At 55.4% G+C, this 27,205-nt stretch overlaps 6 protein-coding genes across 6 annotated transcripts; 3 read left to right on the top strand and 3 right to left on the bottom strand.

Moving 5' to 3' along the window:
• Positions 1-4,324: 4,324 nt before the first annotated feature.
• CH63R_01316 (uncharacterized protein) lies at positions 4,325-4,830 on the bottom strand (the record flags this gene model as incomplete). The annotated part of the gene is made up of 2 exons (XM_018296291.1): positions 4,325-4,517; positions 4,574-4,830. 2 exons carry the CDS (start codon positions 4,828-4,830, stop codon positions 4,325-4,327), a joined length of 450 nt encoding a protein of 149 aa, XP_018164653.1.
• Positions 4,831-7,730: 2,900 nt separating this feature from the next.
• Positions 7,731-9,967, top strand: CH63R_01315 (HSF-type DNA-binding protein; the record flags this gene model as incomplete). Its single annotated transcript, XM_018296290.1, has 6 exons — positions 7,731-7,787; positions 7,948-8,010; positions 8,068-8,208; positions 8,268-9,143; positions 9,236-9,434; positions 9,516-9,967. The coding sequence occupies 6 exons, from the start codon at positions 7,731-7,733 to the stop codon at positions 9,965-9,967; spliced, it is 1,788 nt and encodes a 595-aa protein (XP_018164652.1).
• A 5,592-nt stretch (positions 9,968-15,559) lies between these two features.
• CH63R_01314 (DNA primase) lies at positions 15,560-17,277 on the top strand (the record flags this gene model as incomplete). The annotated part of the gene is made up of 4 exons (XM_018296289.1): positions 15,560-15,846; positions 15,900-16,094; positions 16,146-16,592; positions 16,650-17,277. The coding sequence occupies 4 exons, from the start codon at positions 15,560-15,562 to the stop codon at positions 17,275-17,277; spliced, it is 1,557 nt and encodes a 518-aa protein (XP_018164651.1).
• Positions 17,278-17,457: 180 nt separating this feature from the next.
• Positions 17,458-18,861, bottom strand: CH63R_01313 (tRNA m g methyltransferase domain containing protein; the record flags this gene model as incomplete). Its single annotated transcript, XM_018296288.1, has 1 exon — positions 17,458-18,861. One exon carries the CDS (start codon positions 18,859-18,861, stop codon positions 17,458-17,460), a length of 1,404 nt encoding a protein of 467 aa, XP_018164650.1.
• Positions 18,862-19,598: 737 nt separating this feature from the next.
• On the top strand, positions 19,599-22,492 carry CH63R_01312 (DNA mismatch repair protein msh-2; the record flags this gene model as incomplete). Its single annotated transcript, XM_018296287.1, has 3 exons — positions 19,599-19,622; positions 19,677-19,808; positions 19,883-22,492. The coding sequence occupies 3 exons, from the start codon at positions 19,599-19,601 to the stop codon at positions 22,490-22,492; spliced, it is 2,766 nt and encodes a 921-aa protein (XP_018164649.1).
• Positions 22,493-25,064: 2,572 nt separating this feature from the next.
• CH63R_01311 (Tim17/Tim22/Tim23 family protein) lies at positions 25,065-25,863 on the bottom strand (the record flags this gene model as incomplete). Its single annotated transcript, XM_018296286.1, has 4 exons — positions 25,065-25,159; positions 25,228-25,428; positions 25,498-25,617; positions 25,686-25,863. 4 exons carry the CDS (start codon positions 25,861-25,863, stop codon positions 25,065-25,067), a joined length of 594 nt encoding a protein of 197 aa, XP_018164648.1.
• Positions 25,864-27,205: the final 1,342 nt, after the last annotated feature.

Genomic DNA, 27,205 nt, shown 5'->3' with positions numbered 1-27,205 from the left:
GACGACAGTGGCCATGCGAGTACTCACCCAATTGCATGACATCCTAGCATCCGATCGTCATCCAAGGTACGCCAGCCGCCATCGCTGTTTCCGTGATGTGTCTTCGTCTATAAAGCCCGAGACGATGACAGTAGTCTTTTTAACGCCTCGGCCGAGCCTTCGGCACGGTGTGGAAAGAGTGCTACGCCCTGGAAACTAGTTGCGGCACTTGTCGCTCCCTCGAAGTCTTCGTGTCTACCGTCCTGGGTTGTCCACGGCTCGCGACGCAAGGGACGAGGCACCCACCTTCCTCCAAACAAGCGGTGCGCAGATTGGCGGCGGTGGAGGATCGTGGAGACTCTGCGCGGGACTCGTCGACGGGGGAGGGACACTCGTCACAGTCTCGCGGGGCCGTTCGCAACCATTTTGGTCCCCTTCATGGCGTTTCTCTACAGACACCTTGCTTCGCTCCAAGCAATAGAGTGAGAACCTACCCCGCGAAGGTGATACAGACACAGATTTCCACGACTGAGAGTGATAGGCGTTGGTTGTCTTTCCAGTCCACGAGCCTGCCTGAATTGTGTTGTCAGTCGAGTGACATTCCGCCCTTTTGCTCTAGAGTATTTCTTCGTCAGAATGCGGTAATCCGGTGCACACAACGACTTCGTTGGTGAAGAATGTAAAACGATCGACCCGCGAAACAAGCTCGTGGTCAAAAGAAGTCATCGCCCAAGTAGTTGGGACATCGGACGAAGGGGGCCATGGATGCATGCCACGAACCGACGAGTCGAACCCGAATGGAATCAAGAGTCGGTCATCAAACATCAGTCCTAAGCTGCGTGCCGATGACAGGGCCAAGGGAGAATATTGCCGACGACTGTTGGTCAACGACAATGCCTAGCGGTAGGACGGCGGCAGGACAGCAGCAAGACAGCGCGACAGAGAGACACAGTAGTCTCGGCGCCCGCCCGTTCCCCTGCGCAGAACAGAATGTTCGGCCACGATGCGTGTCTCTGGACCCAATCTCCCTGCGCACGTCGAGCTCGGGGCTGTGGCCCGATACGCTCCAGTCCCGAGCAGTCGGGTCTGGCTTGGGCGTACATGTCCTGTTCCATCTCAGCTGGCACGGTCCCGGAGAAAGCCGCGGCGGGATGGAGCCCCGGACGAAGAAGGGATGGACACGTGCGACATGCGCCGTCGTCGTGTTGTCTCGCGAGGCCATATCTGCTCTAAGCCTTGAACCCATTCCTTGGACTGCTTCCAGGTGAGAAGCTACATGCGTTATATGCGACGGTTGGTAGAAGAAGTTGGGGTAATCTCGGGCAGACCCACCCGATCTGAGATGTAAGATATCCTCGGGTGGCCTGGGGAGGAAGGGAGGGAGGCTTCGTCTCAAGTTGCTCTATCTCCTCGGCTAGCTCAGTCATCAAGGAAGTGTATGAAGTTCAGCATTTGCCCCACCACAAAAGAGGGGTGAAAAGGCGGCGAAGAAGAATAAGAGGAGGAAGAGCAATAGAAAGAAAAAAAAGAAGAAAAGGAGAATAAATCGCGAGCATTGGAAGACCTGCAGCGCCATCAGCGATTAGAACATGCGTCGCGGATGGGGGTCACTGTACAGCACCCAGCAGCTGACGGGCGTGGGATTTCAGCATCGGATCCGGCGGCCTCACAAGCGTTTTCCGAGACGCCAACGCGGAGCGACGGATCCCTTGGCTCCTTCTCCCCCTCTTCCTTCTTGTTCACCGTAGTGCCCTTGCAAAATCCTTCCTATCCTCCTCCTCCTTAATCGATTAATGGGTCGTCGTCCAGATGGGGGAGGAAAGGAAACCAACCGGACCCTTTAAAAAAGTTAGGTTCACAGACAACAAACAGAGACGGGGAAAATAAAAAGGAAAAAAAAGGGGGGTATCCCGGAGGCAGCCAGGAAATACCTGATGTTTTGCGATCGGCGACAGTGACACAGTGTGGTCTCACTTCGGTTCGGCAGGGCGGGTATTCGTCAAACTTCCTAAACTCAAAAAAAAAAAAAAAAAAAAAAAAAAAACAAGAGGCACCGTATTTTGTTCTTCTTCCCCTTCTTCCCCCATTCATCATTTCCCCCCTTGGTTGCCAGTTGCACCTTTTGCGTTACGGTTTCGCCAGTTGGGATCAACCCCCGGCAGCTGTGACGCATGGAAACCAGGGGGGCCAGCCTGAGCCTCTCACCTGACTCTCGAAAAATCTTACCCGTCCCGCCTCACCCTTTTTTTTTCTCCCATTCTTTTCTGTCTCTCTCCCTTCTCTTACCAAATCGGCCGGGAGATCTCACAGATCCTGGTCCTGGGCGCCAAGATTGCCGTGTGGATATGGTGTGACCCGTGCTGAACTGGCGGCGTCCCCTCAGTTGCGTCATACTGGGTCCCGCCGTTGCTGTGTCCAAGGGACAGCCCGGCTTTAAGGGTTGGATTCTTTCGGTGCGTTGCTAACTTGGGTAACTTCAGCACTTCAGCCTCCTCCATCAGACACGTTATTACAGAGTAGACTACCTGTGTACGAGTACGATGCATATGCCATCTTGTCCATGCGTCGCTCGGACGTTCGATGATGATGATGATGATGATGATGACTTCAAGACCGTGGCAAAGCTTAATTGCTTTAATCTTATCCGTGGTTGGAACACCCCTCCTCAACCCTCACTCTCACTCTCACACTTCACACATACACACACACACTATCTCCATCTCTCTCCCCGACATGCTTTCGGCGGCATCCCAGCTCTCGGTTTGGCGACGTTGAACCCTTGGCACCACCGTAGCTACGTCCAACTTCTTGGTTTGCCTTGCCGATCTTGGCGCCGGATGGAATACTGTCCGTTTCGGAATCGGCCTGGTGACTGCCAGACTGCAGAGGCACTACCACGTACAGATACTCACTCGTACGGCAATTGTTCCAATGCAACTTTTGCAAGTGCTGGCTGTACGAATTTGCTGAACCAGGCCAACCCGTCCCTGCTCAAGTCCCTTGTGGCATTGGTAGAATGAGGCGGCGACGGGACGCAGCACGTTTCTGCATGCAGACGAGACACCACCAGCGCGCGCTCGGCGTCGTGGGCCCTCTCCCCCGTCTGAACTATCCGAAGCACGGAAGCTCCCCTTTGTTAGTAGGGCCGTCGGTTGACCCCGAAGTCTCGGTGCCAGGCAATTGGGTTCTTTCTGGCTGTCTGGAATTCGTGTTCTTGAGTCCACATGTCGCACGCGTCCTCAAGACACGCTGACGCCTCCCGCTCAGTGCTCGAGCGAAAGCGATGAAAGGTTACCCCGGGTGGCAGATTGGGATCAGCAAAGCGGCGGTTGAAGAAGGACCAGAGTCGCGTCACTCGCGTATCATCTGGGAGAGATTGAAGGAGTCAGGCTCCAAAGTGTAAGTCGTTGCTCCGCATATCAGTTGTCTGCCTTTCCTTGATCCTCGGCGTCGTTGCAAAGCAACTCTGACGCCGCCTCGACTGGTGGTGTCTTGTCCGCACCAGAGTCCCGCACCGATCAGGCGTCCGCCTCGATCTCGGGACTGGTGAAGGCACGCCGTCTTCAGGTAGGAGCATGGCCGGAATAAGGCAGCTTGGCCACTTTGGCCGAGGCAGTCCGAACGGCACGCCTGTGGCTGCACCCAAAGGGTCCCTCCCCCTTCTGGGACGGAGTGGGAAGATCCAATTAATCAAGGCTGGCCAATCCAGAAGTACAACAGGCATGTATCACACGGCGGATCGTTGCCATGTTTGGTCCTCAGGATCATGTTCATACGGCTGACATTGGTGGGCAGCACGCGTTGCGACGGTAGAGTTGCCAAACCCACACCGTCCCTCCCACTTGACACTGACTGTTATCCACTCGATCGGCGACCAGTGACTGTCGGCGCCCATCGCACAGTACTTCATCACGAGGGTAGGTTGTCCGAGGGGTTTTCTTCTCTGCTCCATCAGTCTTTTCCACATCATATCCCCCGCATTGCAATCTGCAGGGCCCTTTGTGGTCATGGTGATTGGACGGCGTGGACAGCATGCTTACACGCAAAGATTACACGCAAAGAGGCGGCTCGACAATTTAATCGACAGTCTGCCGCTGTGCTGGCGAGGGACATTGGAGATCACCAAGTCGCACACTACTGAGTTAACCATTGGCTGTCTGGTGCTCGGGTGCATCTCCGCGTTGTTGGATAGAGTACAGCAGGAGGGTGGCTTCGGCCTGCTCGACGTACTTAGACAGTCCCTGAGACGCCATTGTGCAGTGTGGCATGCAGCTTGTCTGTCCGCTGGAATTGCTTCTGGGCTGCCGGCCATCTCCTAGCGCGGCTATGCGAGCCCCCTTTTGTCTCATGCTCCCTGGTTGTCTTGCGCGCTACTCATCTGGATCGCCCCAGTGAGTTCAGAACAGGACTCGAAGACGTGCCACCAGACCGAGACGACGGGAAAATCCAGGGTCCAGGGCAGAGAGTTCTCCATTTCCCTGGCACGTCGTCGGTCCATGGTGATCATGGAAGCCTGTGCTTGGCTGGCGGTAGGGGTTCTGGCTTGACACGCAGAAGCTTCGAGGGCGCATGTCGTCGACGTAAAGGCGAGTACTTAAAGGCGAAGATGGGACGAGTAGCGCGGCGCATGTCGTGGGCAGCTCGCGGGCTTACATCACCTGGTTTATAGAGCGCCGGGATTTGCGTATCGCGACTTCCCAGACCCGATGCGTACGGCGTTGTGCAGTTCAGCGAACGAGCCGGGAACGTCCTGACAGGACGTTGAACAAACAGACGGCACAGGTGCCCTTGTACAGTGAGAGGAGACGTCGCGGATGAGAGTGTGGTGGAGATTGGATGGACGTTGACCATTTCGGATCGGGATGATTGCGGGTTGAAGTGCAGGCAGGCGACTGAGTCGGCGTGCGACCGACCTTCTGTGGGTGCGTATGGTCTTCGTGTATTTCTCTGTGTCTGAATCCATTCGTACACACTTAAGACCGGTTCGTTGGTGGACGGACTGGCATAACTAGGTACCGGAGTAGTCCCGGAACAGCGTCTCAGAGAGGCATAGACGACGCGAAGTATCTGTTGTGGTGTACGAATAGAGAGACCGAGAAGTCGAGTGTACTCAGAGTAGAGAGACAGTCGGGAGGGGACGGTGTGATGAGAAAGTACGTACCGCAACCTCGCACACCGTAAGGTCGATTTCGAGAGGACAGTATGAGGTCATTGTTCCCGACACGGACCCAAGGCGGGTCCGCGTCACCGGCAACAGCTGGAGACATTCCCAGGGCTCCTCGCAGGCCACGCTCTCTGAAGTGGGGTTGGCAGACAGAAACCCACGAATCCCAGCTGTCGACGGGCACGAGGGGTGGAGGGCTGAGGCGCGGTGTGGGGCTCTCTCGTTTGTCTCTCCATCGAGGACCCTCAGCTTAGGTAACCACTTCCAATGCAACGGTAGGTGCCCAGGTAGACCGAGTACAGGAGGTAGACTGGAGGCACCTCCACCAAAGAACTGGAACCACGGACTTTTCTCACTTTGGGCAGTTGTTCAGTCGAACTCGACCACGCCGGCCGGGGGGTTCCAAGGGGGCAAGTAGACTACTTACATTACACTACCTACCTGGGTATCTAACGGATGCCTCCCAACGTGCAGTAAGGACGAGTTTCTTGATTTCAGATTGCAACCTTCTCCAACCCGCACCCCACGCCCTCGTCTCTTCTCGCCCGTGCCACAATTGCGCATTTCACAGCACCAAAATTTCACTTTCACATCTTTCCAATCTGGCCAATCTCGTAGGAGCCGTGTAGTTCGTGGTTCGCACACTGTCGCTCCCGCCCGCCGCCCGCCGCCCGTCGCCCCACGGTTGCTTTTCTGCTCCTGGCTGCCCCCCGCATCGCACCGCACCCGTCTTCCCTTCCGCACCAACGCAAGAGGAGCAGCAGGAGGAGCAGGAATGCCAATACCGGCTTGTTGGCAGCACTCAACAACCAATGGAAGTGAAAAGCCGTTAGCACTTTTGTCACTCTCATCTGTCCCATCCAGAACTCGTGCAGTTTCCGTCCTCGGGTGGCCAGAAACAGGCAACCGGCCAGTACTGCATCTCACCAGCACTGGACCTCCCAAGACTGTTGTTGCACAAGCTCACCTCCCAACCTGAGGTTGTAGGCTTGTACCTATCATCTACAGGTACCTCACCTACCTAGGTACCTAGGGTAAGCCAAAGAGCCAAGCTCCTCCACTAGTTGGCCTTTTCCCCTTTCATCGATATAGACTCCTCTCTGCCTTGACTTCATCCTATCAGTTCAGTCTCGGGAGTTCCGCTTGCTGCATTTCTCTTCTTCGTGGTCTCCCCCTTCCTCTTGCTGCCCCTGGACCATCACCTGTGCCCTGCATCCAAGGTGCATTCGCTTTCCACTCTCCTTCTTCCCTCGCGGGTCCCCCATTTTGCATGGGTTCGAATCAATCTCGGGTACTGATCTGAGGAGCAGTGTACCTCTTTAGGAATAGGATAGAGAAACCCACAAGCCACTTTGCTTCTCGCCGACGACGCCAGCGGCAGTGGCAGCGGCAGCGGCAGCGGCAGCACGAGCGCGAACGCGAACGCGGCAGCACCAAAACCAAAATCAACGATGCCAAAACCAACCCAATACAGCCCTCATCATACCAGATAGTCTCTCTTTCGCTTTTAGCAGCCACATGCATGACCACGCTACACTACCTTCCCACTACCCACATGCCACCACCACCACCAATACCTCCTCCTCCACCACCTGTTGCTCGCCAACTTCCAAGCACCGTCCGTACTGTAGCGTGACCGCCGCTCCTGCTCGGCTTCCTCCTCCGCCATCACCACCAGAACAGGGCAAGCAACCCAAGCATATCCAATTCAACCATTCCCTGTCGGGACAACCCTAGCCACCACTGCACCCCCCTCATCCTTGCCCCTTTCTCACACACCCCCCTCCCATCCCCCTCCTCCGTCCGTCCCCGTCTCCGTACCTCTCTCGTCGGCCGGGTCTAGTCAGTACATGCTATTCGTCCATACGAATCAGAACCAGTCAGCAATCGACTGGAAACCAGAACCAGCACCATTGCAAACCAAGTGCACAAGCACTAGACCTTGGTGCTCCACGTCGGGCCTGCCATCCATCCATCTGGTCGTGCCCTGCGCCAGTTCCCAGTTTCTCAGATCTCGTCTTCTCGACCATCAACCGACTCCGCGAAACCTCAACCTTTCGCTCAATTGAGCCGACCTCTTTTCGCGAAAGCGCCCTGCCTCGACTCCGTCCATTCGTACCCTATCGATCGGGGGCATATTCGACGATTCACCACCCGCTACCTATTTTTTCCAACCACAGCAGCCTCTGCTGCTGTCTTAGATCCCCTACTGTCCATCTTGCCTTCCATTCCTTCGGCCGACCGCAACCGGATACGGCCTACATAACTGCGAAAGCTTTGGTGGAGATTGCCCTACCGTCGGCTCCCGCCCAGTCTCGATTCCCAAATCCCTGGACCCGTTTGGACACTCAACAAAGTGTTATACAACAACCTCCCGACCGAGAAGCATTACCATCGTACGAGCCGTGAATCAGTCGCGTGCAGCTTGCTCGAGACGTGCTTTTTGCTGCGGCCTTCTGTGGTCTTGATTAACCGCCCGCCCGAACATTCGACGAGGCTGAGGCTTCGCATCGTCACTCACGTCGTTGGATTCAGACGAGAGCGCCCGTCGTCTGTCGGCCCCGAACTTTCAATTTCGGTGTCCATCATGCCCGAGCCCGACGCCGTCGCCGCCCAGGGCGGTGGCAGTAACTCCAGCGACTTTGTGAGTACATGACGACGCCCCGTGGTGTAGCTTTGGCACCGGCGCGATCTTGCTTGCTGACTTTGACCCGCGCAGGTTCGCAAATTATACAAGTTCGAAGACCCATCGATGCATACCGATATACCCCCGAGGCTAACGTTTTTGTGATAGGATGCTCGAGGATCCGGCCTATGCGAACATTGTCAGATGGGGAAATGAGGGCGACACCTTCGTAATTTTGGAGGTGCGTCACAGCCACGATGCGCCCAAGAAGTGTTGACAGAAACTAATCTGCCTGCAGACCGACAAGTTCACCAACGACATTCTTCCCAAGCATTTCAAACACAGCAACTTCTCGAGTTTTGTTCGACAACTGAACAAGTACGACTTCCACAAGTTGCGTCGTAACGACGAGAACAATGAGTCGCCTTACGGCAAGCAGGTACCTAGGAAGCAAGACATCATCAGCCTGATGCCGCCGCATGCTAACATGACACGCAGGCGTGGGAGTTCAAGCACTCGGCCTTCCGTGCCGACAGAAAGGACAACTTGGACAACATCAGACGAAAGGCTCCCGCGCAGAGGAAGACGCAGCAGACGGAAGACCAGTTCACCACAACCCAGTCCATAAACCTGCTCCAAGAGACCCTCTTTGCCCAGCAACAGCAGGTCCAGGCACTGCAGGAGCAAGTCGCTGAAATGTCGCGGACCAACAAGACGCTTGTTCATGAGGTCCATACGATGCACAAGATCATCGATGCCCAGAGACAGTCACAACACGAGTTGCTCAACTACATGTCGCATGCCGAGGACAGAATGAGAGGGCCCAGGTACCCCGGCCCGAACCCGCAGATGAACGGAGGTGTCATCGATGACCAGGCCCCCGAACTGCGACGAGCCAGGGAGCTCCTGTCGAGTGTAACGACGAACAGCATGGTGGACCGAGAGCTCGAGAGACTGAACGGCATGTACGCCCAGAGCTCTCCGCCAGACTCGGCCTCTTCGCTCATGTTCCAGCCTGGGAACGCGGGAATGCCGCCCATGCTCCCCGAGCACATGAATATGCGCCACCTCGTTTACCCCGTCGGCGAGAACGTAGGCATCGACCCGTTGTCCCAGGATCACTTCAACAACATCCCCTACACGCTCAACTCTTTGCCCATGAACGACTTTCCGGCCCAGCCTGTCGTCAAGCCGGAACCCGGACCTGCTACGCCCGCTCCTGCGGCCGCCGCGCCGCCGCGCCCTCCTCACTCAACCGACAAGGGACTTTGGGGTTCCAAGAAGCCGAGGGTGTACCTGGTCGAGGATGATAGGACCTGCTCGAGAATCGGTTCCAAGTTCTTGACACAAATGGAGTGCATCGTAGAGCTGGCTGTGAGTAGTTGGTGCCTCGCCGCCGTCCCAGCACCGACTTTTGGCGGCGGCAAACTCGTCGTGGGGGAAAGTTGCTAATAGTGGACCAACAGGAAAACGGTATCGACGCCGTCAACAGGTGCAAGGAGGTGCCATCCGGACACTTCGATCTCATCTTCATGGATATTGTCATGCCACAGATGGACGGTGTGTCTGCGACGCAACTCATCCGCGAAGTCCACCCCGACGTTCCAGTTGTCGCCATGACGTCCAACATCCGACCTGAAGACATCAGCCACTACTTCAACTGGAGTAAGTCCTTCACGATGCCTGCCTGGGCCCCAAGACTGGCCGCAACAAGCAGCCACTGACAGAGATTCTTTTTTTACACAGGTCTTAACGATGTGCTGGCAAAACCATTCACCAAGGACGGCATGTTGCGCATTCTCCGGAAGCATGTACCGCACCTCCTCAAGAATGCGCCGCCGGATGAGCTGGCCGTAGGCCACGGAGCTGCCCAACTTCATGCCAACAGCATGAGCGTGCCGCCGATGAACCCCCAAGTCAAGTTTGACTCAACGCCAGGCCAGTCACCCGCGACGACTGCTTCCTGGCACTCGCCTGGGCAAATACACCAACCGTCCCCGAACGTGACGAACATTGAAACGGGGTATCCCATGGCGAACACGGCCCAAATGGTCATCACACCGACGTCGGCTCAACGGCCGACGTTCCAAAACATGCCGCCAGGCATGCAGCAGATGCGTGTGCCTGACCACATTGTTGGCGATGATCGGCCAGAGAAGCGACAGAGGATGTACGGGCCTCAGGGCGGATACGCTTAAAATGGAGCCCGCAAGGGTGATGATGCGCCTCGGTGTATGCCGATGCTGCTTTCTCCGCAAGCCTACGAGCTTCGGGTTGCCGCTGTGCAACTGTCGGTCGTCCGATTGCGCCATAAGGTCTCGGACCAACTGATCGGTCACTGTCGCTAGCTACTGCGAGATGTACGGATGCAGTGCAACCAAGACATGCTTGTGTGGAGTTGTTGTGCTCGAGAGAACAGATCGGTATCGGTTCGTCTTGGTGAGATGATGTAACGCAAGAGGAGGAAAAGAGATATTTGAATTTTTCAGTATTGTCGCGTGGTAAAAACACGTTCGCCCAAGGGAATGGCGACTGACGATGTCCCAAGACAGGACATGTCGCCCATCGGTGGCAGCGTGGAAGACGATCTAGAGGGGAGGAGCATGGCTTGAGAAAGAAGTCTCACGGTCTCGGGTTGGATTTCGTAATCGGAGTTTGTGGAGTTCTTTCTTGGTTCGCGTCCATGAACCACGGAGGGTGGATGGGACGTGGCGAATTTGAAAAGAGATCTATTGTCATCTGTGAGGGGCATATGTTTCCTCAGCATGAATATACATTACCACATTGCGCACCCAGAGCTGAGAAAAGAGAGAAGGGGCATTAAGCGTAAGCGTGCTTAAGGACAACGCCGTGGAAAGCGAATCTTTGGATGGTGAATGATGGCATGATATGGTGGGTAGGTTTGCTGCTGGCTGGCAGCGCGGGACGCCCGGACCTAGGTACGCAGTCATATCAGTGTCGTTCCCTGTGCTGCCACCAGGGCTCTAATTAAATAATAGGACGTAGGAGGGAGGAGTGCGTGGTAAATGTGTAAACCAACCACACGCCCCCCCTTCCAGGAGGCTTTCGTCAGCCAGCCTTCTAGAACCTGTACACGTACTTTGTACAGTGTTTGTACGTCCAAGATCCGGCTTGTTGGAATGGTCCGGTCAGGGTTCCCTACAGCTGGGGAGGGTTCAGGTCCCCCAAACCATGCAGGAAGCCGAGCACTTGCAGGAGACTGGGACTCTGGGAGGTGGTTGAGGGTGGGTTTAGGTGACTGGACTTGCCAGACGAGTTGAGTCGGCGTCCCCCCGTTTGATGTGCTACGGTGGCCCCCGCACGCACAGGTGGTCGATGGCGGTCTAGACCCGGCACGGGTGGTGGTCCAGTGGTCTGATGTGCCGGGGTCCCTGCCAAGCGGCCCGGAAGTTGGAAGGGTCTGGAACGTCTCCATCCGTGATGCCGTGCGACCACGAGGATTCGAGGATGATTGCATGTGGGTGTGGGTGTTCGGAGATTTCGTCTGATGTTGCTGCTAGCCTGCTGCTGCTGCTGCGCCTCCTGGTCCACCACGACTTTGGCTCGGAGTTTCTTCCTCCTTCCTCGTCTCTCTCACTCTCTCTTTCCTCGTCTTGTGAAGAGAGAGACAGGGAGTAATCTGGTTTACTCTCGGCTCCAGGATGTCTCGTAGGGCTGGTTGCCGGACTCCAAGGGTAACAACGCAGTACTCCATCCCTGACGTGACTGTGGAGATGGACCCTGGCGTGTTCAGGGCCATTGCATTGTGAGCGTGCCGGGGGTCAACAGGCCTGGGGACTGGGAACTTGGGAAAATACGAGATGTCGATGGGGGTGTTTTGTTTGCTTGGAGAGGGGGGGTTATCAGTTGCGGGAGGCCACGAGAGTTTATGCAGCTGCAGGCCTGGTCGGGACGGGATGGGATAGGATGGCATCGGTACCAAGGGGTAGCTGGATGGGGGAGCATGGGCCCAGATCTCGGCTCGAGGGAAGCTTCTTGCCTGCGCAACAGCAGTACAGGTAGCACGGCAGCAGCAGCAGCAGCAGCAGATTCGAGGCCGTCCATGACGGAGCCATGATGAGTCCAGACCGTTTCGCCGATGCTCTCTTGGCGATTTGCTGTCACCCCAACCTTCCCGGGCCGGGCCTGTCTGGGTTGGATGGTTGCACTGAACAGGCCAGGCCAGGCCAGGCTAGACCTCCGAGGTTCGGCGCCAGACCAGTTGAAAAATGAAGGGCGGTATGGGCAGGATGGCGCTCGTCGTGGCGTTTAAGGAGAAACGAAGAACCAGAGACACATCTGTCGCTGTGTCAGTGCAAAATGTAAGGATAGGAGGGCATGAGGACGTACGTACGTACAGGTGCGTGCCCACGGAAGATTTGTCTATACCGTACATGCCCATTGAGGCAGCGTCTTGCATGCTACATATCCTTTGCACAAACGAGACGGGATGCAGGACTTTTCAAGGTTGGGGGTGTCAAGGCCCCCCCCCATCGGTGTTGGTGGTGGTGGTGGCACTCCGCAATGAATGGTGGTGGTATGCGAGGTGCGGCTAAGTGTGGGCAAAGGACCCAAAGGCCGAGATGCGGTCCATTTGGGCGGGTGACACGGGAGACAGGGGGCAGGGAGGGATGTTCGATGGATGGTAGGCAAGGCAAGCTCGCTTGTTTGCTGCTTACCTGCAGCACATGAAGTAGGACGCGGGAGGAAAGAAGGCCATGGGCCGGTCTCGATTTCGGGAGGACGGTTGCACGGGGGGGTTCTTGTTGGAGAGGGTACGAGAGTGATCGAGAGTGGCGAGGTGAGAGCGGATTGATATGTACTCACCCTCCTGGCTTCTGCATGTTTGGTCTGTAGTACCTGGCGATGAGAAGCCGACGATGAGACGGGATGTAAGGACTTGGGTGTCTTGAGAGGGCAGGCTGCTTATATGGATGAGGCGGTCTTGGACTGAGACTGTGATTAGACTCCCTCTACCTTCGCTCTCTCTCTCTCTCTCTCTCTCTCTCTCTCTCTCTCTCTCTCTCTCTCTCTCTGTGTGTGTGTGTGTACACGTCCTTCATTGCAGCCAGCAGTCCGGCTGGCTGAGTTCCAGTAAGCCAGCCGCAGCATCATCCTGAATACCAGTTCTCACCTTGTCGGTCCGTACATTGGATGATTGATCGGGCTGTCTTGGGCTTTTACCATGGCTGGCTGGCCTGGGCCGGTCCGGAAGGGATTCCCCGCCCCCATTCCTTTTTTTATTCTTTCTTTATAGGGGGGGGGGGGGGGGCGGGAGGGGGGTTGCCTATGTCCGGCATCCCTATCATCATGGACGACGGGCCGCTTGGCCCCCAACAGACCCTCGTGCAACTTGGGACCGAGGTTGAAGAAGGGGTGTCCCATCCCAAAGGGCTTCCGGAATGTTTGCCAGCCAGTCGGCCACGTGCTATGGGGTTCGAGGCCGCTGAGGAATGGGTCGATGTGGATAGGTAGAGAGAGCAAGGACAAGAGACATGGGAAAGAAGCAAGAAAACAGTAGGATGCTGAGGGACTGTGAGAAGCTAGCGCAGGCCAGGCCAGCACAGAGAATTATTTGGGTGGACTCATCTGGCCCAATGCTCAATGGTCACACATGTTCTCTATCGACATGTTTCCGAGACAAAAATCCACCCGCCCGGTGCCTGCAGATCCAGAGTGAGACACCATGTCACTGCGTGTTGCCGATGGTTGTTGAGTCTGTTTGCTTCCTGGAGAGGATCCGGCCATGGCGTAGGGTCACAAGGCAAAGCAGGCTGCGGTATCTCGCAAGAGATGTAGGAGGCAGGAGAGCAGTGATGAGTGGCCAATGCTAGGAGGCATCCCAGCGGAGGAACAAGACCGGATTCCGTCAATGTCAGATCATCCGCTGCTCGCCCACCACACAGGTTGATGTGTTTCTGGGAGTGTGCCCAGCCGCAGCCACCAGCATGGGCCGTTCCAGACTCGTCGGGTTGTGGCCATCCCCTTGGGACGCGTGCGTACTGGCTGGCGGAAGACTACAAGGGGAAGGACAGGAGGGCAGTTCGATCTATCAGAAAGGACCACGGCTTTCTGTACCCTGGTTCCAAGGCGTTCGGATCAGGCTGGATGGTGTCTTGGAACGCCTCCGAGTTCCGCGGGCTTGGGGGAGCATCTCAGCCTCGTCGTCATCGAATTCCTTACCGCGGGCCGTCTCCTATCTCCTCCCTTTCGAGGCTGTTTCTTTTCTTCAGGTCTAACTCGTTTGAAGGATCAAGACATGCGGGGACCGGGCCTCTTTTGACACCGGTCTCCAGTCACCTGGCGGCGTAATCTTCTTGGTTCGGCGACATCTTGAAGAAAACGGGGAGGGATGGAGGGTCTCGGAAATGCGGTTTGTGACTTGGACGGCGTTCGGCAGCCAATGGGACATGCTCTCCCTTGGCTAGGACCCCATTCCGAGCTGATCGGATTGTGCATTTGCGGCTGAGGATAGTGAAGCAGACATTGACTCAACAGCTGGCTGATTCCTGTGGCGTTCGCGATAGGACATTTTGCTCCGTGGTATTGGTCTCCTAGATCAACCAATTCTCACAAACAAGATTGCACAAAGAGACCCGGGCACTAATATTCCCCCACGAGGGCGGCCCCAAGCTCGACATATTGGATAAGCACGCAATTATCCGACGAAGGTCAGTACCGCTTCCCTAGCTTTTGTTACATGGCGTGGGAATGCGTTCTGAGTCTCTGGTTTTTTCAGGCAATAGTGGTGCCATTCTGGACACATGCTCAGTCCATCTGTGTCGTGGCTTATCAAAAGGTTGCTGCAGCGCATCAGGTGCTTGACATGTGTTTCTCGCGGAGAAAATGCAAAAAAAATATAAAAATTCAAATTTTGAGAGAAACTTTTGGGTGCAATTGGTCACTAAGGAACAGGAAGACTATTTCCAGAGTTTCGTTCTAGCAACGTTGATGGTAAGATGAGGGGGTTATTCATTAGTAGTGTTGGAGTTAACTTTGGGGGTAGGGGGGAGCGGGCTCACCAATATGATATTAATACCCGCCGCCGCTTATAGCTCTCCCCTCATGTGGACTTTGCTCAAGCGCGACCCCTTGCCATCCAACACGCACGTCAAGAAGACAACTCTCCCTTCCTATAGCCTTCATCAAGACCGCTAGCTTCAAGGAAATGAAGTTCAAGGTCTCAGTAACAGAATTCATCAACAGGATGATGACATTGAGACCCAATGTCGTGCTGCTCTAATAGCAACCAATAGCGTCCGCTTTGTGCGTCACCACCGTTGAAATTTTTGGTTTACACGTGTATGTCGAGTGCAACCTCCGAATGACTGCCAAGTTGATGTTAGATGACACAGGCGTCATTCCCATTGCGACTCCAAGAACCAGCAACAGAGCAGCGGCGTTGTTTGACCAGGAAGCATACATCGAGTGGACAAAAATATAATGAGAGGAATTTCAAGACGGATTTGTTCCTGGCTACAGTTTTCCTACATACAATTTGAGCTTGTCATAGTCGACGATGCCGCTGATTCGCCCTCTTTCATTGCTATGCGTGGTGTATTCAGTGTCTGAAAAAGGAAAGGACTTTAGAGAGTGTCTTTCTTATGACTAAGCAGAACAGGGGTTCATCCAGACCCTTTACGCGAGAAAGCGCGTCCCCGACGCGACTTCCATCCATCAACCCACCCGCATTTTGGAGTTGGCCCGGCAAATTGTTCCACGAAAGCGATCCTCGCAAACCTGCGTAAATCGTAAATCGCCTAATTCCAACCACAGTCACATGCCCAGAGATGCCACACTCCGTGTCGTCAGAAGCAACCTCACCACCAAACGATATCGTGGCCCACGACGAATTAATGGCTGACTCCCCTGCCCCCCCCGTCGCCAGCCAGGCGACTGACGGCGACGTTGCGATGGCCGAGATTGATGCGCCGGCGCCCGCCACCGAGGATAAGAGAGATGTCAAGCTGGAGGACTTGTTCATAGACGGGGACTCAGACGACGAGTTTCCCAGCTCAAAACCGCAAGACACACCGTCATCAAGTTCCCCGGGGATTGCGACACCCCTTTCACCAACGTGGGCGTCCCGGCACCAACCTAGCACGGGCTGCATGCTAACGCAGGGCACAGAGACATTGCGGATTTGAAAGCGTCAGACCCCGAGGTGATGCGCAGTTTCTACCAGCGCCTGTTCCCTTGGAGATACCTCTTCCAATGGTTGAACCACAGTCCGTCGCCGACCAACGACTTTGCCCACAGAGAGTTCGCCTTTACGCTGCAGAACGACGCTTACCTACGATATCAGTCTTTCCCAACCCATGACCTGTAAGCTGCCAGTAATCGTACCTGTCCGAAACAAAAGACTAACCCTTAAAGCCTCCGCAAGGATGTCCTCCGCCTCATGCCCTCTCGTTTCGAAATCGGCCCCGTCTACAGCACGAACCCGCGCGACCGCAAGACCCTCCGCAACGCCAGCGCCTTCAAGCCCCTCGCCAAGGAGCTGTGCTTCGATATCGATCTGACGGACTACGACGAGATCAGAACCTGCTGCGACAAGGCCAACATTTGCATCAAGTGCTGGCAGTTCATCACCATGGCGATCAAGGTCGTCGACGTCGCCCTGCGCGACGACTTTGGCTTCAAACACATCATGTGGGTGTATTCCGGCCGGAGAGGTGCCCACGCGTGGGTGTGCGACAAGAAGGCACGGACAATGGGCGATCAATTGCGCCGGTCGATCGCGGGGTACCTGGAGGTTATCAAGGGCGGTGCGCAGAGCGGGAAGAAAGTGAATCTGTGGCGGCCACTGCACCCCCACGTGGCGTAAGTCGACTACCTGCAGTCGATATCTAGAGCCCGAATCACTGACAACTACCGCAGACGGAGTCTCGAGACCCTCAAGTCTCATTTCCAAGAAGACGTTCTCGAGGCACAAGACCCCTGGGCCTCCAACGAGCGCGCCGAGCGCCTCCTCCAGCTGCTGCCGGACAAGAACCTCAACGAGTCGCTCCGCAAGAAGTGGGACGCCGCTCCCGGGCGGTCGTCCGTCTCCAAGTGGGCCGACATTGACACAGTGGCCAAGAGCGGCGCGAGCAAGAATCTCGACGCCAAAGCGCTCCTTGAGGCCAAGCAGGACATCGTGCTTGAGTACACGTACCCGCGCCTCGATATCGAGGTCAGCAAGAAGCTCAACCATCTGCTCAAGTCGCCCTTCGTCGTCCACCCCGGCACTGGCAGGGTGTGCGTGCCGATCGACACCAGGACGCTCGAAGACTTTGACCCGCTCGGTGTGCCGACGGTGCAGAGCCTGCTGGCGGAGATCGATGCGTGGAAGAGCGACGAGGACGCCGATGCGGGTGGTTCGCAGCAGAAGAGCGTGCAGGACTGGGAGAAGACGAGCCTGAAGCCGTACGTGGAGCAGTTCCGGTCCTTTGTTATTGGTTTGATGAAGGACGAGAGGGACGGCAAGATCAAGAGGGAGAGGGAGGAGGACGCCATGGATTTTTGATAAACACAAAATCGACACGACTTGCATGATTAGGGTATATAACTGGTTTCTGGGTCGGTGTTTTTTTTATTATCTTTATTTCTTCCTGTCCATTGCTTTTCCTTTTCGTCTTTTTCTTTTCTTTTCTTGAACAGTTGAAGCAGAGGGTATTATTACTTTTAATCACCTGCCATGACGGGGTTATGATTTACCCAAGGCTTCCTTGTTGCTTTCCTGAGACGCAGCTGACGGCTCTGGCGCTGCCACGTTTTCCGTGATGGTTTGCTTCTCGTCCACGTCCTCGTCATCCTCCTCGTCAAACCTGCTGTCCTCGATCTCGCCGCCCGCCCCTTCTGCAGCGGGAGTCCCGCTGGCACTGCCAGCGCCGCCTTCCTCCTTCAGCTTTGCCTCTTTGCGTTTGGGGATGACGCTCAGGAACGCCTCGGCCCAGCTGCCCGTCTCGAGCCACTTGAGCATGATCTCCACGACGTGGTTCGTTGCGAGCACCCTCCGGCTCGACAGGTTCATGTACTCCCCAATGGGCAGCTTGGCCGTCCGGATGCCCATCGCCCTCGCGCGGCGGTGACACAGACCCTTTTCGCGGTTGCGGTCGACGAGGCCGCCGATGACATAGCTCGTGTTGGGCTCGAGGCGGTCGAGGGTGTTGACAGAGTCGGAGGAGAGGTAGACAATGTTCTTGAGCTCGTCGGCGGGTTCGGGTTCGGGGTCCGGGCTAGGCGCCGAGTCGAGGACGTCCCGGAAGACGGCGGGCTTCTTGGCGGCGCCGTCCTCCCCGGTCGGCTGGAGCAGGTCAATAACCTGCCCGCCGCGGGGCCCCTTCATCAGCTCGTCGGCGTCCCTAGAAGCCTCGACGAAGTCTCCCTCGACGAGCTTCACGCCTTTCCAGTGCACGTGCTGGCTGCCCAGCGTCGTCTCGAAGCGCTCCTTCAGCTGGCCGCCGTAGGAGCTGACGTACAGGTGGGCGCGGTACCTCGCGGCGCGGTTGTCCGAGTAAGAACGGGTGATCTGGCTGGCAAGCGAGACGAGCTCCTTCTCGAGCATGTACTTTTCAAAATCGCAGTCGAGGATCAGGGCGACAGGCACCTGGGTCGCGGGCTGCTTGGGCGTCTTGCGCTTCGGCGGGATGACGACGGAGGCCGGGTCGATGCCCTTGGCCTCGGCCTCGGCGATGACGGCGGCAATCTCCTCGCGGCGGGTGGCCTGACGCTCGTGGCGCTTCTCCTTGCGCTTGCGCTTGCGGTCCTCGCGGCCGTCCTCCCACGCCGCCTTGCGCTTCATCTTGCGGAGCTGGTTCTTGGAGATCTTGGGCTCGCCCTCGGGGGCGGCAGCGGAGGATTCGACATCGGCCTCTTCGCCGTCATTTTCCACCGAGGCTTCTGGGACGCCTGTCTTGTCAACCCCGCTGCTGCTTGTTTCTTCTCTCGTCGTCGCCGTCGTCGTTGTCGTCGTTGTTGTGAGGGGATTAGCGGCTGCGCTGTCGCCATTGGCAGGCGTAGGCGGGACAGAGGGTTCTTCTGGTTTTGCTTCGGTCATCTCGAGGTCTTTGGCTGGCTGATTGACGGTTTCCGAGGCGGGTGTCTCCATTATTGCGGCCGCGGTCTGGAATGAGCGTGCAAAGTTTGGGGAGGGAAGTGGGGGACTTTTGCGAAATTTCGGCGATGTCTTGCGATAGTTGCCCAGGTGCAGTTGCGTAGCGGACGAGCTGCAGAAGCGCGCTAAGCCGTTTGCGGAACGATATGGGCCCAACCCACAGGTGAATGTCGTCAAGGCGCTGACTGGCGCTCTCAGTTGCAGTGGTCGGAACAGCATTAACACGATATTTCAGCGGCGATTGGCATATGAGGGAGTGATATGATTGCACCCCTTTATCGATGGGAAAGAAAATAAAAAAACGCAGAAAGTCGAATCGAAATGTTGCAACTACGAGGATAAGGGAGGCGTCAGCACCACTTGATAGATGTTAAAAAAAAAAAGAAAAAAAAGAGCTGTGAAATTGGGGATGACATTGACAAAAGCACGGATACTTAGGTAGCCAGGCACAAGACCCACCTCTGTCAACAGCCATACTCCTAGCCAAAAGGGACTAGCTCCATCACGTCGCGTCAACCCCCACTAAAATGCCCATCCCTTCCGCAGACGCGTCTCCCGTGAAAACCACTTTAACCACCCGCGTACCTCATTTGGAGAAGCACCACGCCAAAGTGCGCTCTCTCATCCCCTTCGCTTGCGGGATACATACACTCGCCCAATACCGAATCTGTCTACCCAGCATTGCTTCTTGTGTTGTGATTTTCTAGTCGGTTTCCAGCACAGCATTCACAATGTCTTCGAGACCCGAATTGAAGGTTCGTTTCCCAAGTACTACCTCGCTCATGAAGACATGGCTGAAATGTTACCAGGTCGACGATGAACACGGCTTCATCCGCTTCTTCAAGTCTCTCCCGGCTGTTCACGAAGACACAGTCCGAATATTTGATCGAGGTGATTGGTACACTTCACATGGTGAAGATGCCAACTTCATCGCCCGTACAGTACGTCTCGCACCTCCTGCCAATCCCTTCCCCCCACCTCCCACACAGTTGCCAGCTGACCTGGCTTCCTCCAGGTATACAAGACGACGTCCGTCGTAAGGACCCTGGGCCGAGATGAGAAGACAGGCCTCGCCTCCGTGACAATGACCGTCACGGTCTTCCGACAATTCCTTCGAGAAGCGCTCTTCAAGCTGGGAAAGAGAATAGAGATATGGGAGAGCACCGGCGGCCGCATGAACTGGAAGGTCGTCAAGCAGGCGTCTCCGGGTAACCTGCAAGACGTGGAAGAGGATTTGGGTGGCCAGGTTGAGGCCGCTCCGATGATTCTCGCTGTCAAGATATCCACCAAGACTTCCGAGGCCAGAAGCGTAGGCGTCTGCTTCGCCGATGCCAGTGTGCGAGAGTTGGGCGTCAGCGAGTTCCTCGACAACGACCTGTTCTCCAACTTCGAAGCTCTGTTGATTCAACTGGGCGTCAGGGAGTGCCTCATACAAATGGACAAGGCAGACAAGAACAAGGACCCGGACCTCACGAAGCTGAAGCAGATCATCGGCAACTGCGGCGTCTCCGTCTCAGAACGGTCGGCCGGCGAGTTTGGCACCAAGGACATCGAACAGGACCTTGCGCGTCTGCTCAAGGACGAGCGCTCGACCACTCTCCTGCCCCAGACCGACCTCAAGTTGGCCATGGGCTCGGCCGCGGCTCTGATCAAGTACCTTGGCGTGCTCCACGATCCATCCAACTTCGGACAGTACCAATTGTACCAGCACGACCTCTCTCAGTTTATGAAGCTGGATGCGGCGGCGCTGAAGGCGCTCAACTTGATGCCTGGCGCCCGGGACGGTGCCAAGTCCATGAGCCTGTATGGGTTGCTTAATCACTGCAAGACTCCAGTCGGAAGCCGGCTGCTGTCACAGTGGCTCAAGCAACCACTCATGAACAAGGCAGAGATCGAGAAGCGTCAGCAGCTTGTCGAGGCCTTCGTCAACGACACAGAGTTAAGGCAGACGATGCAGGAGGAACACCTGCGTTCGGTACCAGACCTCTACCGTCTCGCTAAGCGGTTCCAAAGGGGCAAGGCCAACCTTGAGGACGTCGTTCGTGCGTATCAGGTCATCATCCGGCTGCCTGGCTTCATGGGAACTTTGGAGGGCGTCATGGACGAAGCATACAGAGATCCTCTAGACGAAACCTACACGACCCCTCTCCGCGGGCTTTCCAATAGTCTTGCAAAGCTCGCGGAGATGGTCGAGACCACTGTCGACCTGGATGCCCTAGACAACCATGAGTACATCATCAAGCCCGAGTTCGACGACAGCCTGAGGATCATCAGGAAGAAGCTTGACAAGCTCAAGAGAGATATCGACCAAGAGTTCTCGGACGCGGCTCGCGACCTGAAGCAAGAAGTCGGCAAGAAAATCTTCCTAGAAAACCACAAGGTCCACGGATACTGCATGAGACTCACGAGACAGGAAGCCGGCGCCATCCGGAACAAGTCGGGTTACCAGGAATGCTCGACGCAGAAGAACGGAGTCTACTTCACGACCAAAACACTGCAGAGCCTCCGTCGAGAGTTCGACCAGCTCTCGCAGAACTACAACAGGACACAGAGCAGCCTGGTTAGCGAGGTTGTCGGCGTGGCGGCTTCATACTGCCCCGTCCTCGAGAGGCTTGCTGGTATCCTGGCCCACTTGGATGTCATCGTCTCCTTTGCCCACTGCTCCGTCCATGCGCCCTCCGAGTACGTCCGCCCCACGATGCACAAGCGAGGCGAGGGCCAGACGATTCTCAAGGAGGCCCGCCACCCGTGCCTAGAGATGCAAGACGACGTCCAGTTTATCACAAACGACGTTACCCTGACGCGGGACAAGTCCTCTTTTCTGATCATTACGGGTCCCAACATGGGCGGAAAGTCGACCTACATCCGCCAGATCGGCGTCATCGCCCTCATGGCGCAGATCGGCTGCTTCGTCCCCTGTACCGAGGCTGAGCTGACCATCTTCGACTCCATCCTCGCTCGCGTCGGCGCCAGCGACTCCCAGCTCAAGGGCGTGTCGACGTTCATGGCCGAGATGCTTGAGACGGCTAACATTCTCAAATCGGCAACAGCCGAGTCCCTCATCATCATCGACGAGCTGGGCCGCGGCACCTCGACCTACGATGGCTTCGGCCTTGCGTGGGCCATCTCGGAACATATCGTCAAGGAGATCGGCTGCTTCGCTATGTTCGCGACGCACTTCCACGAGCTGACGGCACTGGCGGATGAGCACCCGCAGGTCCACAACCTGCATGTGGCGGCGCACATCGGCGGTGGCGGCGGCGAGAACAGCAAGCGTGAGGTGACGCTTCTATACAAGGTTGACGACGGTGTGTGCGACCAGAGCTTCGGTATCCACGTGGCGGAGCTGGTGAGGTTCCCGGACAAGGTGGTGCGTATGGCAAAGCGCAAGGCCGACGAGCTTGAGGACTTTACCTCCAAGCACGAGGACCTAGGGCTTAAGTACAGCAAGGCGGACATGGAAGAGGGCAGCGCGCTGCTCAAGGAGGTGCTGCTGCGGTGGAAGGAAGAGGTCGACGCGGGGCAGATGAGCAAGGAGGAGATGGTCTCTAAGCTGAAAGGTTTGGTGATGGCGAACGAGAAGCTGCTTGCCAACCCCTTTTTCCAGTCTGTCAAGACGTTATAAGGGCCATCATGAACGCCTGCTGGGTTGACGACGGTGCAGGTTTTTTTCTTGAGGGGGGGGGGGGGGGGGGGGGGGCGGTTTCTTTTTGCGCATGGCGTTTTGGGGTTCGAAATTTGGGACTATAGGTGTACAACAACGGTTCAAATTATTTTGGGACTTGAGCTACTTCACAACTATGTAGACAAAAAAGCATTTGAAAACGAAAGCTCAAGACCGCGAGACGGGTATGCTCGATGATGTTGACAGGGAGGACCTGGGCTTTGGGGATGTTAGCGTACATCGTAGATCAAAGGTGAACGACAAAAGGTGTAAATCGAACAAATCAGACAATTGATAGAACGGTATAATTTCGAATCATTAACATTCATAAACAGCCTCTGAAGCTGAGTATCATCATTGGAAGGGGTGGGAGACGTGAGGGATGAAAGCTCGGGAAACACATACATTGGTCAACTTGGCCAGGCTTGCCCTGGAAGCAGCCTTCGGATTAGAATTACACAAAAGTCGTCACTGCACTAGCCTTGACGATTGTCACAGAAATCCTGTATCCTTGGGTTAGCCATTTCTTCGAGACACTGTTGATACGATAGGTAGAACAGATGGCGATTGTGCAAGGGGTCAGAGAATTGATAGAACGGTGATGTTTCGAATCATCGTGATTGAAATCATAAACAGCCTCTGAAGCTGAGTCTCATCATGAAGTGCTGGTTGATTGGGCGTCCTCTTGAGTCGGATTTGAGACGTACCTTTGACGAAGAGAACCGGACACACAAGACCGAGTTGGGCGCTGGGACACGGGAAGCTGGAAACCCGAATTAGCTGGGTAACGGGTCTTGGTTTTTTCCGAAAAAAGAAATAACGACATAGAGGGTGTCGGATCAGGAATAAAAGATAGAACGGTGAAGGTTTGAATCATTACTTGTTCATAAACAGCCTCTGAAGCTGAGTCTCATCATGGAATGGGGTTGGTTGGGTGATATTAAGGTGCAGGGAGGACCTTACCAAAAGTCTGCGGCAGGAAGCCACAGGAAGGGACGAAGGATATTAGGCCGACAGCCGGACTTTCGCGAAACTACTTGGGTTGATAGTTAGCTTCTGCCGAGACTCGATGGTCGTGAAACAACGGATCGGTGGGTGAGAATGATCAGAAAAATGATAGAACGGTGATTGGTCGAATCATGAAATAATTCATAAACAGCCTCTGAAGCTAGTGATTCATCATATCGAGGGGATGGGTTGAACAGGGATGTGAGTAGGTAGGAGGTGAAACATACCATTTTGTCCAGGTGAAATGAAATATCTCGTATTCCATCCCAAGAGGCAATGACGTCAGTCAGCCTGTAGGCCCTCGCCAATCAAGCCGTCCCGAACAGGCCGCAGTTGCCTCGCTAGCACAATGAATAGCCTATTTATGCGGCATCGGTGCTGTGTCTACCAACCAAGCCCGATGAAGGGCCATTTGGCCCAGAGGTATAACGCCCTGGATCGTTAGTTTGAACTTGGTGATGAAATCCAACGAAGTTTGCTGATGGAGGGTTTCGTAGGGCGCGGGTTCAACCCGCGCCTAAGCTTTTGTCTTTTGGTTTCCGTGACGCCTCTACTTCTGCCCTGCTGAGGTCGAATGATGCCCGAGAACCAATTGCTGCATAGCTAATGCCGCCTTTTCCTACAAGCGCTGGTCAGCCTCCCTAATGACACGCAAATATCGCAACACAATTGTAGAACATAGTGGTGTAGTCAGACAAATGATAGAACGGTGAAGGTCTAATCATGAAGATCATAAACAGCCTCTGAAGCTAGTGTATCATCATACAAGAAATGGAGAGAGATAGAAGGCAGCGAATGACTTACTCATACAAATTACGCAGCGACTACGGCTTGGCAGGTTATCGCATGGGGGGTCTGAAATGCCTGGTCAGTTTCTGTTACAAACAGCATATTGCAAGAGATTGAAAATGCGAGTGGGGTATCAGACAAAAAGATAGAACGGTGAAGGTCTAATCATGTAGATCATAAACAGCCTCTGAAGCTAAGATATCATCATGGAAAGGGAGGGAACTAAAAACTTGCAAGGACTTACTCAATGTGGAAGACGTGTACACTGCTTGGGACCTAGGCTTGATTCATCGCCACCCCTTGAATCCAACATTAGTAAGTGCTATGAGCAGCGAGATGCAACCAAGACGGCGTTGTGAAAGCAAAGTCAGACAAAAGATAGAACGGTAATATGTTGAATCATGTAGATCATAAACAGCCTCTGAAGCTATTATATCATCATTTGGAGAGTAGCGGGAGAAAATGCATGCAAAGAACGTACCATTGATGTGACGCAGCCGGCGGGTGCGTCGGATGAGACAGGCACACATCACGTGGAAGCTCGGAGAGCATGAACAAATAGTACAATTCTCCATTTCCTCTAGCCGATGAGACCTCTCCTTTGGCCCACGTGTTTCGCAGGCTGTGTATGTACAGGCAACGGAAAATAAAAAGAGCATGCCTCGCTAGGCCGGGTGGGTGATGGACGGGATGGGGTAGTAGTGGTGGTGTTTTCGTTTGGAAGGCAGTTCTTCTTTTACTCGACGGTCGCCTTGACGGGGTTGATCTCGACTCCGTACTTCTCCTTGAGTCGCTCGCGTCTCCGCTCCTCGTAGCCCGGTGGCCGGATGCCTGGGAAAATGTCAGCCTCGCATGAGAAAAATAGTCGTGGATCACGCCAGCCAGAGAGCGATACGTACCACGGCCCTCGCCAATCTCTGCAATCGTCTCCTCAATGGGGCGTCTCTTGGCCTGGCGCTGGGCAATCTTGCTGTCGAAGGCGGCCTCGTCATCCAGCTTGTTTTCTGACCATCCCCTCAAACGTCCGCCAGTGAGCTGGAAAACTCCCTGCCACGCGCCAAAGGCAGCGCCCAAGCCGAGCACGACGGGCATCCTCTTGGCTGTTTAAATCACGACCCGTAAGCATCATGTCTCGCCAATGTTCAACGTTCGGGAAGAAGTGCTCGTACTGGTCATTCCAAGAATGGAACCGGCAACAAAACCGGCAGTCGCCGTGTTCCAGGCATCGTCCTTTTCTCTGAGGTTGGCCATTGCCGACTGGGTGAAGCCGTATGCGCCGCCACCAATCGCTGCGGGGGATTGTCAGTACGAGGCCGTCTTCGAATCAACCTGGCGACGAGGGGTCGGGGCGACTTACCCATGACTGCGATGATGCCACCGCTGCGGGTGAAAACGGACATGGCGCCGACGTTCTGCTTCTGGAGGGCATTGTGAACGGCGGCCATGAAGAAACCGGCACCACCAAGGGTCGTGGAGGCCTGGATGCTGGCCTTGATGGCGTCCTTGGGGTGGTACAAGTCGTCGTCGCCGGCCATGATTGCGGGGTGGTTCGGAGTCGCGGGCCAGACACTCAATGGGAAAAGAAGTTGGTGAGGGATCTGGCGGAAGTTTGAGGTCGGGTTGGAGCTCCACGGATGAGTCTCCACCTGAGAGTCAGTCACGTGATCTTTTTCGGTGTGGAGCCAATCAAATGGCACGCAAAGGTCAACTACTCGACGCTTCAATGGACAATGGGGCTTTATGATGAGTCCGATCAATGTAGGTTTTTAAGGGCATTTAAGTGCACTAGCTGGTACTGAGTTTGTTTTTCCCCCTTATCTCTGTAGAACGGGGCAACCCAGCTCAGTTGGCATCGGCCTCCTTCTTAGACTCCTTCGGTCTATACCTGGAGGTGGGATTGGACGTTTTCATTGGGTGTTGCACTTTAGTAAGCTGGAGAGACGAAATGTCACGCGTGAAGTCACCTGATACTGGCTAGCTTTGCAGTATTCACAACAGAAGCCGTCGTGGAAGCCACATCCCTGTGTTCCATGTGATTCTAGCCACTCGCGGATCTTACGCCATATTTTAGGTGCCGACTGCGAAGCTAGTTGGCCCCATTCCCGCGGGGGCGGCTAACTGACGCAACTCGACACGGCGGACGTCCACGCCCAGCAGCACTTTCCAGATTACCTCATTCACAGCCACGCAGCTTCACCGGGGAAGCTCCGCCGCACCTGAGGTACGTGTCGAACTGCCTAGGTACCTGCCTTCCCCCAAACCTGACTGCACCTCAATCACTGAACCACAGTGTGCGCTTGGTGCAAGGCTGCCAGCTGCGTCAGCCTGTACACGTTTCCACCCTCTCCCCCGCCACACACCTGCCGTGCCTACCCACCATCGAGCGGGCATAGCTCCTGCCCTGTCCTTAACGCCATTAAGCTGAAGTAATTGTTTTCTGATCCTCGCTCTGTGACAGCTTTCTTACCCTTTCTCCTCTAGGGTTTTCGTTTAGTCGGCCTCTTTTACCTGCTTCAGTCTGCATCTAGATACCCGGGAGCTGTTCAGTTTGCATCACCTCCATCACCGTTATCACCGCCGTGGACCCTCACCTACTTTTGCACGCAAACGATTTGGACAGAGGCTTCGTTTGCTCTCGGCTCAACGACTACAATCTCAAATCTCTGCAGTTCCGACTCGGGACGAGGTGCGATCCGTTAGGTATCCTCCTCTTCTTCCACCTTGTTCCGTTGGTTGTGAGCTAACCCACCATCCACAGTGCCCCGCGTTCATCGACCCTCCGTCAATCCATTCGATCGATCTTCGTTACCGCTGACCGACCTATCCACCTGCAAGCCACCTACCTCGACGTGCATCCGAATTCCGTCTCTCATCAAC

Source organism: Colletotrichum higginsianum, chromosome 1, assembly GCF_001672515.1.
Source record: "Colletotrichum higginsianum IMI 349063 chromosome 1, whole genome shotgun sequence".
NCBI classification, from domain to species: Eukaryota; Fungi; Ascomycota; class Sordariomycetes; order Glomerellales; family Glomerellaceae; genus Colletotrichum; species Colletotrichum higginsianum.
Note: the sequence above shows the minus strand (reverse complement) of the source record. Positions and strands in the feature narration are given on the sequence as shown.